This window comes from Rutidosis leptorrhynchoides, chromosome 11 (assembly GCF_046630445.1).
Source record: "Rutidosis leptorrhynchoides isolate AG116_Rl617_1_P2 chromosome 11, CSIRO_AGI_Rlap_v1, whole genome shotgun sequence".
Lineage (NCBI taxonomy): Eukaryota > Viridiplantae > Streptophyta > Magnoliopsida > Asterales > Asteraceae > Rutidosis > Rutidosis leptorrhynchoides.
Window position 1 is genome coordinate 34,558,653 of NC_092343.1, and position 13,108 is coordinate 34,571,760.

General features: G+C 33.8%; 1 protein-coding gene across 1 annotated transcript; it reads right to left on the reverse strand.

The window, feature by feature from the left end:
* Positions 1-590: 590 nt before the first annotated feature.
* Positions 591-3,043, reverse strand: LOC139874444 (uncharacterized). Its single transcript, XM_071861877.1, has 6 exons — positions 3,009-3,043; positions 2,299-2,305; positions 2,012-2,062; positions 1,021-1,922; positions 858-930; positions 591-753 (listed from the first exon to the last, which is right to left on the reverse strand). Exons 1-6 carry the CDS (start codon positions 3,041-3,043, stop codon positions 616-618), a joined length of 1,206 nt encoding a protein of 401 aa, XP_071717978.1. The 3' UTR covers positions 591-615.
* Positions 3,044-13,108: the final 10,065 nt, after the last annotated feature.

Genomic DNA, 13,108 nt, shown 5'->3' on the forward strand with positions numbered 1-13,108 from the left:
GGGCTAGTCCGAGCTTTAACCTGTGACTGGCCCAGAATACTCAATTTGGCCCAAACATGATGAAACTATTCATAATAGCCTCGTCCAAATATCTTACGGCTTAAAACCTTATTATGCTGATTCGATTCGAACTTATGGCTTTATAAACAAATTGATCGAAGACCAAAATTTACAACGAAGGATGCACGAGGATTAAACTCCCAACTTAATTAACTGACAAATCCCTTACATAGTTACATGCCACAAAGTGAAAAGCTCTTAACTTTTTGAACTAAATAAAATTATAAATCAATGACAATCAAAACATAGCAAAATAATAGCCATTTGAATTGACAATTATGAACACAGTAAAATAAACAGAATACTTCATACCAAGTTGTACTCTAAAGTGAGTAAAGTCTAAATGAACAAGCATTCACTTCTGAGGTAACCATCTTTATCTACAGAGAAAGGAATCAAAACGACCATGTGCCAATGACTTCATCTATTACTTTCGAAGGTTTCGGTCAATCAAAATCACCTAAGGAGAAGGTCAAAACGCTAATATCAGTTCTACCTGTTCATGTTCAAGCTAAAGTATACACAAACCAAACAAAAAGTTGTCCCTTTTAAGTTCTACTTTCCAATTTTCCTCCATTTATCCTTCAGGTCAGAAGGGTTGCGATACGGATGAAATACATGACGTCCAAAATCCAGTATTTTCTTCCATGGGAGGTTTTTGCGTCCTGATGATGAGAATTTTTCAACTCCTTCCTACAATATTAATAGTAAATAGTAAATCGTTATTAGAATAATCCAGTATTAGTTCTTAACAATGAACGAGAACTCATATTAAATAATGTTCATCAACAACATACCTTAAGCATATATTCTTCTTGTTCAGTCCAGAGTACTCTTCGCTTTTCTGTCTGCAATGGTAGTTTTATACTTCTGTAGATAAACCAAAATGTACAAAAATTAGCACAAACAAACTTTAAGTTCAATATAAACATTACAAGAGAGAACAAAAATCAAGCTAACCTGTCAAGAGAACCATCTTTAAGTCCTTCATTGGTCTGCCTAGTAGGTTTCAACTGCGGATTACAAGAATCTTTAAGTTCTTTTGGGTCGCTTTTGCTTATGTTTATATCTTTTGGGTCAATCCTGCTATGAGGTTTTGATTGTAACTGCACCACATTTTGTGAAGATTTCAATTTATCTGCACCATCTTCCATTATGCATTCCTTTTGTTTTTTGCTTATTCCACTCTTATTAAATGCCACTGTCTGCTTTCTTTTTCTTGATGTAATTTCCTTTTCTATGGACACAATTTCAACACTTTTGGACTGCACATATGTATCAGGCTGGTGATTAGTAGTTCCTGTTTGATTGTCAACTTTGGTCTTTAAACTAATATCCGATTCAAGTTGGTCAGCTTTACAATCAAGACCAGACGCATCATCAGCATTTGAGTTTGGATTGTAAACAACCATTATCCTACATGTATTAACTTGTTCAGATATGAGAGTGTCACGAGTTTCTTCGCTTGGTAAAGGGGTTTCAGACTGTTGATGATTCTTGACCCAACGATTTTGAACGAGATTATTCACATCTACATTTTGTTCTTTCGATGAAGTTTCTTTCTCTTTACTAGTCATCCCAACTATTGGCTCCTGCTGTTTGATATTTCCCGTTTCTTTTTCTAAAAAGGCTGATAAATTTTTCTTGGTCAACAACGCCTTTTCCCTTGACTTAGATATTTGTGCCATGAATTGTTTATAAGTACAATACGGACAGTAAAAGTTACCCCCATCATCCAAATACGTCTTACAACCCATGCAGCTTTTATGAACCGATATAGGGCAGCCATCGCCATTACAAACCAACAAGTCTCCACCTCTATCACATATTACACATTGTTGCTCTTCAGTCCAATCCATTTTCTGTTAGCAATAATGTGCAGAAAACGACCATTAAAACTGACAAAACATGCACATGAATGTTTAGAAGATAAATCAAAACATATACAAACAGATCGATACATAAGTATAATCCTAACATTAATCTGCCATAAACCATCTGCCTGCAGAAGTCGTGGAAAGCCTTAAAACAAGTTATTAATGGTTACTACCTATGTAATTCTACTCATTGACACAATGCTGCATCAACTTTTAACCTCTGCATATATCTAAAGTATGGATGCAATTCAGCTTTATATGCACACACACAACTACAACCATCTATACACATCTACTGTAACATCCAGATGTATAACTGGTCCTGATTTGTATTCCAAGTTCATTCTTAGTAACAACTTACCTTGTAGCTACAGCAAGCACAACTTATTACTAGTATGAGCTTGACAATAACAGAATAATGGATGTTATATGAGCTTGTGTAATTGATGTTATATGCACCAATATAAAGATAGAGTAATGGAGATACTGAAGGTGAATTGATATGAATACTGTGAATTGAGTACAGTACAGTGTGCCCTAAACCTAATTTTGAAAATTGAAAATTTAAAAAACTAGAAGATGCAATTTTTTCAGACTTATGAAGTTATTTATTACTTTAATTCCGGAAAACTAAACTCAAACTATAAACAAAAGAATTGCATTAATATTAATCATTAAAAACGATACTTATGAAGCGCTATATACATAAACACTATATATATATATATAAACAGATCGATGACAACGTATTACAGATGAATCAGATATACGATAATCGATTATGAATAAAGATAGTTACCTGAAAAGTTTGCACCGAAGAATGGATTTGAAGCGTCGATCAGTACCTTTTTGGGCGATTGAAGAACACCTTGTTTGCCAAAATTCAAATCGTGCCCTCTGTTAATTTGTAAAATAGAATACAGTAAAATATATGATCTGCTTTTTTTGTTTTACTACGGACTATTTTATAAATTTAGGTGTTTTTAAGGTTGCTCCGGTTGGTTATAGGTGCCGCCAACCATCCGTCTAGGAGGTCGCCGATAGCAGTGGACCGTCCAAGGTGCCGCTCACCATGTCACCCAGCTCATCGCCCAGTTATTGTCCATTTTCATCATATATATTTTTAGATGGACAAAAATGAGTTTTTTAGACCGTTAGGAAAAAAAAAAAAACATTTTTCAACGGCAAACAACGGCTATTTTTTGAATTTTTTATTCCTTTTACACTATATATATACACGTATGTTCCTACTCATTCTTCATTCATATTTCACATTTTATTTCACACATTCACATTCATATTTTACATTTTAATTAACTCATTCATCCAAATTAATATGAATCCTGATAAAACAAATTTCGATCCCGATCTGGATGTGATATTAACGATCACAAATAAAACTAATAACCGAGCACTCGAATTACTTGATGCATTAGATGAATTAAGCAATAATGAAGAAGTTGAACTCGTACCTAGAGCACCTAGAAGATATCTACATAGAGATCGTGAATGTCGCGCAAGAGCTTTATGGAATGATTATTTCTCCGACAATTGTACGTTGATTATTTCCGTAAACGTTATCGAATGAGCAAACCTTTATTTCTTCGTTTATGTCAATGTATTTTGGCCTTTTCTCAAACACTGATTCTTTCGTATTTTACTTATTTTATTCAAAAACGTGATGCTACCGGATTACTTGGTTTTAATATTGTCCAAAAAGTAACATCCACCATACGGCAACTAGCTTATATTGCTTCGGCCGAACTTTTTGATGAGTATTTGCATATGGGTGAACAAACCTAATATGATTGTTTAAACAATTTTGCAAATGTGTTTTCACTTGTACGCAACAGAATATTTGAGAAAAACAAATGCACAAGATGTGCAACATTTGATCGTTAAACATGCTCAAATACATGATTTTCCAGGGACGTTGGGAAGTCTCGATTGTATGCATTGGAGATGGAGAAATAATCCGGCACGTTGGAAGGGTCATTATACACGATGTGACCATGAATACCCGTCAATTATGCTTGAAACAGTAGCGTCGTATGATGGATGGTTTTGGCATGCTTATTTTGGAACTGCGGGATCAAATAATGATATCAACGTACTTAATCAACCTGATTAGTTTAACGACTTATTAGCCGGTGAAGCTCCACCATGTACGTTTACGGTTAGGGATGGCAATGATCATCCGTTCCGATAGATATCTATGCGATCTGATCCGCTTAAAGCAGATATGGATGATCTAAATGGATGAATATTGGATATGGATGTTTATTGGATCGGATATGGATGACAATTTGTAATCCATGGATGAACCCGATTTCACCCGAAATGCTTAAATATATATACATATAATATATATAAATACAGATATATCGTTATAATTACTCTCAATTATATATAATATTTCACTATATATATATATATATATATATATATATACACACACACACACACATATATATATACATATTCCGTTCACTTTGTATTACATTAAATTTTCAATACGTCTAAGTCTTAACGTCGGGATATTTTTCTACAAAGTTAATTGATATTTCGATCAACGTACCCATAGAGGTGATCATATTCTTATATTTACGATGTTTATTTGTTGTTATCATATCGTATATATGCCGATATACACACAAGTTATGACATACTAGTCGATTAAGTTATACCGAGCTTTTAGGTTATATACAATATGACTTATTTTTAAGTAAGTTTATAACAAGCGATGACTTTAACTAGTATTAAGTTGAAAAAAAATTAACGACGACTTATCCAATGGATATCCATTAACCCGAATAATCCACCGGATATGGATATGGATGGATGAAACTTTGGTTAACGGATATAGATATGGATATGGATGAAACTTTGGTTAATGGATATGGATGTGGATATGGCGTAATCCGACCCATATCCGATCCATTGCCATTCCTATTTACGGTTAACGAATGTGCACGTTTAGCAAGGGTTATTATTTGGCGGGTGGAATTTACCCGGAATGGTCAACACTAGTTAAGTCATTCAGAAATCCGATAGACCCGAAACAATCAAAATTCTCAAAGTATTAAGAATCGGCAAGAAAAGATTTTGAACGACCATTTGGAATACTACAAGGCCGATGGACCATTGTTCAACATCCGGCAAAACCATATTATATCCACAAAACTAGAAGGATTATGTTAACATGTGTGATATTAAATAATATGACAGTCGATGACAACGGGCGTGCATTTTGTGGACTAGAGGAGAATTATTGTCCGGTTCGACGTGCACGAGGAACATTCCAAGAAAGGGTTGAAGCGCATATGCGGGCGGACGCAGAATTAAGAGATGTGGGCATTCATTGACTACTACGAGAAATGCTTGTGGAACACGTATATAGTCTTCCACCTAATTATCGAATTCGACATGACCCGACAATAAACCCAAACAATAAAGATGAAGCAGGACCTTCACACATTTTCGATGACGAACATGAAGAAAATCAAGAGGAAGACGTTGACGACGAATAGTTTTTCAATTTTTTATGTATTTTATTTTTAAGTGTATGTTTTAATTTAAATATACTTTTAATTTTAATTATTGTAATGTTTTTTATTTTTGCTGAATGTTTAGTTTAATTTAAATAACAATTTTATAATATAAATAATTATAATTATTTGATTTTATAAAAAAATAAAAAATAAAAATATGGAAGAAAAATGTAACTGTTGGGAGTGTTTAGTCATGGGTTTAGTTACGGGATGGAAGTGCTGATGTACCAACTAGTAATGGACGACTAAGCTATCACCACTGGGAGTACTCTAATTTTTTATTATTTTTTTGGTAACCTACTCACCCTTTCGTATTCCGTATTGGTTTACCATATGATTGCAAATGCCCGGTATGTGAGCACTCTAATATAACAGTGTTTTTTCTGCCTCTTAATGAATTGTTCAGCTATGAATGTTGAACTATTCAACATTAAGTGTCTTTATTTCTTACCTCTAAATGACATATGACGCTAAATGGTTCAACATTCAGTGTTTTTGTTTACCAATTTATATCGTTCATTCAAAAAGAAAAAAAATCGAAATTATTATCAAACATCTTATTTTCATTCAGAACTAACTTTACACAGAGGCTTTGAATCATTCAGATCAAAAACCATTCAACATTTAATTTAGTCAATTTTATCAAACACAACCTAAGTCTTTTATTTGTATGTTTGGTTAAAAAAAATTAGATGAAGTGTCTTACGTAGTATTAGATTAATCTAGTTGTGGTAACTTATTAGAATAAGCTAGAAACTTATTAAAAAAAATAAAAATTAATGAATACTTTTTATATAATTATATATATATATATATATATATATATATATATATATAATATAATTATAATTATATATTTGTTTTGAAAGGCAAGAAAAATATATTGATATAAGAAAACAATACACGAAAAACAAACTAGCCAGGAGCTAGACAAAAAACACAACAACACGCAACCGCATAATTAAGACGCACAAGCACACACTAAGCTCGACACTATATAAGACTCACAAACACAAGGACAAAAGAGGTGACACGACAAAAAAGTAAAAAGCAAAACTAAGTTTCCGAGTCCGATGATGCGCACGAAGAGCAGCATGAGCAGCACCCAATATCCTCATCCGAGTCGTTCATCACATTCTCGATAAAGTATCTATCGTGCCACCGAAAGTTGTCTCGGTGAATGTTACGTTTCATATTACACCTACCCCACACATATTTAATAAAACGACTTTTGATCAAAGGAGGGACTTTTTTCTTTTTAACACGAAAATGAGCAACCGCGGTATGTGCTAGACAATCACTTTTTTGTGGGCTAGGGTCACCCACATCTCTTTTATGGGCTAGAGTTTCTGGCCCATTTTGATTTTGGGCACATCTCGATTGGGGTGAGAGCAAGTCCGGCCCATTGGGGGAAAATGGGGCAGCTGTTGGTCCAATAACCTGATCAGGCCCAACAGGATTTTGAAATATCTTTGAAAATACCAGGCCATCACTTTTATTGGCAATTGTAACCTCCTCGACATTGATGTTACTGTCATGCGTGCAGCCCTCCTCGAGACCTGGAATGTCGACATTGGAATTCACATTTTCCCTCGACCCTTGTGCTTCACCTTCCTCCTCGAGACCTTCCATCTGACCCACGCTTGTATTAGGCTCCGGTGAGGAGGTAACAGCTGAAGAATCATCAAGCTGAACTGACGAATCAAAGCTTTCATCCGGGATAAACTCACAATCTTCAACATCATCTAACGCCTCTTCTGATTCATAGATCGATCCTGCACCAGAGCTAACTTTGGCATCTTCAGTACAGGATCTATTAATCACGCTCTCCCTAGATAAATCGTTATCTCCCACACAATTATCAATTGCAGTTTCTGATTTAGAATTGATTTTAATGGGATTCGACTCGATACCACCCTCATCAGCAACCCAGATTTTAGAGCTCTTTGACTCGTCACCACCATCATCAGCAACCCGGTTATTGTTGATTTCAATCAGAGACCAAGACATCCGATCGTTGCTAAAACTGAACACAAGATTGTGGTTGCTTAACGTCACAGGAAGGTTAAAATCGAAGCATTTACCTCCGACCTTAATCTCAATATGTTCGGACATAGGAAGCTGAAAATTTTTGGGTTCTTGTTTTCCTCCTCCAATCAAATCAGCGTACTTTTTGACTTCCCAAGTAATGGTATTATCCTTGCCATGGTTCCAAGGAGCAGGAGGAAAGTCCTCATCATTCAGGAAGTTTACACGATCTTTACTCGATGGACGATTGACTCGATTCCTCTCCAATGCCTTGTAAGCACGAATCCATTTACCATTAACTTGTATGGTGTTCAAAACCTTTGTGAAGGAATCGACATCGTTAATGTCCTCAAGACGAACATATTCGAAGCGTTGCCCGCTCGACAATCTTTTACGTGCAAAATACACGTCTCTAAGAGTTCCATAGTTTTCGAAAATCTTCCGGCAATCAACTCGAGACCATGTCTCCGGAAAGTTGAAAATTAAAAATGATATAACTCGATTATCACACGACTTTGAGGGCGAGTAGCCATTTGGCTTCGACATGGATGTTACCTCATCGTCAACCAGAATCTGGCCGAAGAAGGGAGGTGCAACAATTGGGCGGTGTGTTGAAAGTTGATACCGGAAAATGTTTAGAAAGGTAGCCAGATTAGGTAGAGAGGATTTTAGTTGTATCAGTGCAAGCTCTTGTTCTAATTATAATTATATATAATAATAATAAATATAATTTTTTATATGTATCCTCTTACATAGCTTAACACGTTTAAGCTTTCGCACAACTATTTTAATTCAAATACTTATGAAGAAAATAAGTTTCAACTTCAGCTCTAATTCTCGAGTTACATATCACGTAAACTATAAACATCATATGACAAGACGTAGATTGAAAAATTTAATAGAAGACCGGATATAACATGTTTGATCAGAAAAATATTACAATAAATTTAGTTTGAAATATTAACTTTTAGTACATTGATAATATATTCCATATAGGATACTTGGACAGGGCCTCTCGTGGAGCCCGGACGGAAGAATCTAAACTTAAAGTAATCATAACATTGAAATTTGTAGCATTGAATTACGAGTAATTGAGCCTTTGAGTCAACTAAATTCGAATTTGTATGAAGAAGTTATGATTAAGGTAATTATGAAATTATAAATTGTAACATTTTGAGCTATGAGTATTTGTGCTTTTGAATCAAATAAATTCCAATTTGTATGATGGATACATGACAAAAACGATGACAACTCGCAGATTTTACGAACATTCACCAGTTTATCATATCTTATTTATACGGACTTCAATTATATTGATTTAAAATCTCAAACTACTTGGTTCATAGTAATACAAGTTCCTTACTATTAGGGGAATCAGTATTTGATAATATTAAAAATGAACATATATTTCATAGCATTATCCTTCAAGAAAGACAAGCTTTTAGCTGCAATTGTTCTATTTACAAGTGATATTCGTTTAAATAATAAAAGGTGAAGACAAAAGACAGATTCGACGATTTGAAGACGCAAACGACCAAAAAGCTAAAAAGTACAAAGTACAATCCAAGTGGTTCAAATTATTGATGAGAAACGTCTAAAAATGACAAGAGTACAAGCCGTGAAACGCAAAGCACAAGATATTAAATCGTACAAAAAGGCGTTCGAAAATACGGAACCGAGACATGAACCAACTATCAACATGCGATGCAACGGACCAAAAATTACAAGTCAACTATGCACGAGAATATAATATAATATATAATTAATTTTATATATATATATATATATATATATATATATATATATATATATATATTATATTTATCCGCAGCCCACGTTTTGGATTTGATCTATGAGCTGGAATCCAAAGCTCCGCGTCTGCGGAGCTATGAAGAACAAAAATACCGCACTCGATGAGCACACAGTGATCAAGTGGGCCTATAAAAGGCCGCGCATTCTACTCGATTCATGATTCCTTTTCCTTCTTTATATCTACGTAAAATATATATATATAATTATAATTTTAATTTTAATTTAAAGTTTAATAATAATAAGGTTATGTTGGCGAATGTTTTAAGTTTGTAAGTCGAAATTCTGTCCGTGTAACGCTACGCTATTAATAATCATTGTAAGTTATGTTCAACCTTTTTAAATTAATGTCTCGTAGTTAAGTTATTATTATACTTATTTAAATCGAAGTAATCGTGATGTTGGGCTAAATATTAAAGACGGGGTTATTGGGCTTTGGACCATAATTGGGGTTTGGACAAAAGATCGACACTTGTGGAAATTGGACTATGGACTATTAATGGGCTTTATATTTGTTTAACTGAATGATAGTTCGTTAATTTAATATAGAGATTTACAATTTGAAGTAATTATAAATAACCACATACACTCCATCGGATACGATGAGCGGGATATTTATAAGTACTAATAATCGTTCATTTAACCGGACACGGGGATGGATTAATAGTCAATGGACTCATTAAAACAGGGGTGGATTACATACAAGGATACTTGGTGTAATTGTTAATAAAGTATTAAAACTTTAGATTGCACACAGTCGATAACCTGGTGTAATCATTAACAATGTATTAAAACCTTATTACAGTTTAAGTCCCCAATTAGTTGGAATATTTGACTTCGGGTATAAGGATAATTTGACGAGGACACTCGCACTTTATACTTATGACTGATGGACTGTTATGGACAAAAACCAGATGGACATATCAAATAATCCAGGACAAAGGACAATTAACCCATGGTAATAAATTAAAATCAACACGTCAAACATCATGATTATGGAAGTTTAAATAAGCATAATTCCTTTATTTTATATCTCATCGCACTTTTATTTACTGTCATTTTATTTATTGTACTTTTAATTATCGTACTTTCGATTATCGCATTTTTATTTATCGTCATTTACTTTACTCTTTAAATTAAGTCATTTGTATATTTAATATTTTACATTAGGTTTTAATTGCGACTTAAGACATAAAATCGACAAACCGGTCATTAAATGGTAAAACCCCCTTTTTATAATAATAATAATAATACTACTTATATATATATATATATATATATATATATATATATATATATATATATATATATATACATACAAATATAGTTTAAAAATATAGCGTTAAACTTGGCTAGTTTCCTGTGGACGAACCGGACTTACTAAAAACTACACTACTGTACGATTAGGTACACTACCTATAGTGTGGTAGCAAGGTTTAAGTGTATCCACTCTAATAATAAATAAATAACTTGTGTAAAATTGTATCATATTTAATAGTATTTCGCAATAAAAATATAACTATTTCGTATACACCTCGCATAACATCAAGTATTTTTGGCGCGGAGGTCGCAGATTCAGATGAGTAGCAGGCTCAAATTCGTTCGACAGGTTTAGTTTTTAATATTATTTTTTTCTGATTTTTAATTTATAGAAATAAAATAATTTGAATAAAAAAAATTTTACTTATTAGTTTTTTTTTCTTCGTATCCTTTTAAACATATAATTCGTAATTTGTATATTTATCATTCGTAATTAGTTTTAAGATTAGTATTTTGCCATAGTTATTTCTATTTCTAGATTTTTAGGCATTGCCGTAAAATCCCATAAGTGATTTTTCTTTAGATTAAGATTTAGGCGTTTTAGAATTGTACGACGTCGCTTATCGCTTTAGTATTAAATAGATTTTAGTGCCTTTTAAGTTATTGCCGTTTTGGATATAGAATTTCTTTTAAGCTTTAATACCTTTAGACGCAACTTTTAGACTTAAGTTTTTAGAATTCTAAGTTTCGACGCTTTATTTTCTTATTTTTATTTTTCGACTGTTTGTTTTTCGACATTTGTTTTTCGACTCTTGTTTTTCGACGCACTCTTCTTCTTTCTCATTTCTACGCTCTAGTCTTTAGGACATAGAATTTTCTTTATTTTCTTTAAACTTCGACGAAAAAAATTATTTTAAGCGGTTAAATTGATAGACATCCAAAATTTTCTGATTCGTAGTAATAGTTGGATTTGTTAGTGGCGAGTTGTGGGCTTCTGATTTAAAGGGTCCTGGCTACCTGCTGCATCTATTGGCTATTCGAAACGTGGGCAAAATCAGAAAAGTCTATTAATTTGATAGCTTTAATAATTTTTCTCTTTTATAACTAATAGGATATTCAGTGAATACACCGAGCAATACGTTCACCGCCTTTCATACGTTCACCACCTGTAACTCGATCAAGACATCTAGCCAACATTGTCGCCGTTGATTTTTATTTAGAATCATCATCTAGTCGACCAAGTACTCCAATTCAAATTTTCGATAATCCATTTTTTGAACCCAACCTCACAATTGAGAATCCGGAGGATATTCAGGGACAATTCAGATATCCTGAACCACTAATCATTCCTCCTGAACCACAAATCACTCATCCAGAGATTGTCGAGGAAGAAACCATTAAGTCAGAATCCTCTAGTGATTCAGATTCAACAATTTCAATCATGAAAAATCTGGAACCTCTAAGTATGGAAGACCAAATGAGAGCTAAACGCACTGGCCAAGGTCATGCAATTACTCAACCAGACATTAATGCACCAGATTATGAAATCAAAGGACAAATCCTACACATGGTAACTAATCAATGCCAATTTAGTGGTGCACCGAAGGAAGATCCAAACGAACATCTTCGAACCTTTAATAGGATCTGTACCCTATTCAAAATCAGAGAAGTTGAGGATGAACAGATCTATCTCATGTTATTTCCCTGGACTTTAAAGGGAGAAGCCAAAGATTGGTTAGAATCGTTACCTGAAGGGCGATTGATACATGGAATGTTTTAGTTGAAAAATTTCTTAAACAATTCTTTCCGGCATCTAAAGCCGTGAGACTTCAAGGAGAAATTGTTACGTTCACGCAAAAGCCAAATGAAACTCTATATGAGGCGTGGACAAGATTTGGAAAGTTGTTGAGAGGATGTCCTCAACATGGTTTAGACACTTATCAAATAGTACAAATATTCTATCAAGGATGCGACAATACTACACGAAAAGACATCGACATAGCAGCTGGTGGTTCCATTATGAAGAAAACCGCAACTGAAGCTTACAAAATTATTGATAACACAGCCTCCCACTCACATGAGTGGCATCAAGAAAAAGACATCGTTAGATCATCTAAAGCGGCTAGAGTCGATTCTAGCCATGACTTTGATTCCATGTCCGTAAAGTTAGATGCTTTCGAGAGACGAATGAAAAAGATGACTAAAGATATTCATGCAATGCGAATTAGTTGTGAGCAGTGTGGAGGACCACATTTGATAAAAGATTGTCTCAGTATTGAACAAACAATGAAACAAAGAGAGAATGTTTCATACATGAACCAAAGGCCTGGAAATAATTACCAAGGTAATTATCAACCGCCAAGACCAAACTACAATCAAAATCAGAATTATAACCGAAATGTTCCATACAACAACCACCAAGGTCCTAGCAATCAACAAGTATCTAACAATACTTACAATCAGCAAAGACCTATTTTTTAAAATAAACCACCACAAATCGATGATAAAAAGACAAATTTAGAA

Coding starts and splice junctions, on each gene's coding strand:
- LOC139874444 (XM_071861877.1), bottom strand. CDS start 3,043: ATGGACAATAACTGGGCGATGAGCTGGGTGACATG. Junction 1,923..2,011: donor TTATACTTATGTATCGATCT/GTTTGTATATGT, acceptor TATTGCTAACAG/AAAATGGATTGGACTGAAGA. Junction 931..1,020: donor AAAGATGGTTCTCTTGACAG/GTTAGCTTGATT, acceptor GTTTATCTACAG/AAGTATAAAACTACCATTGC.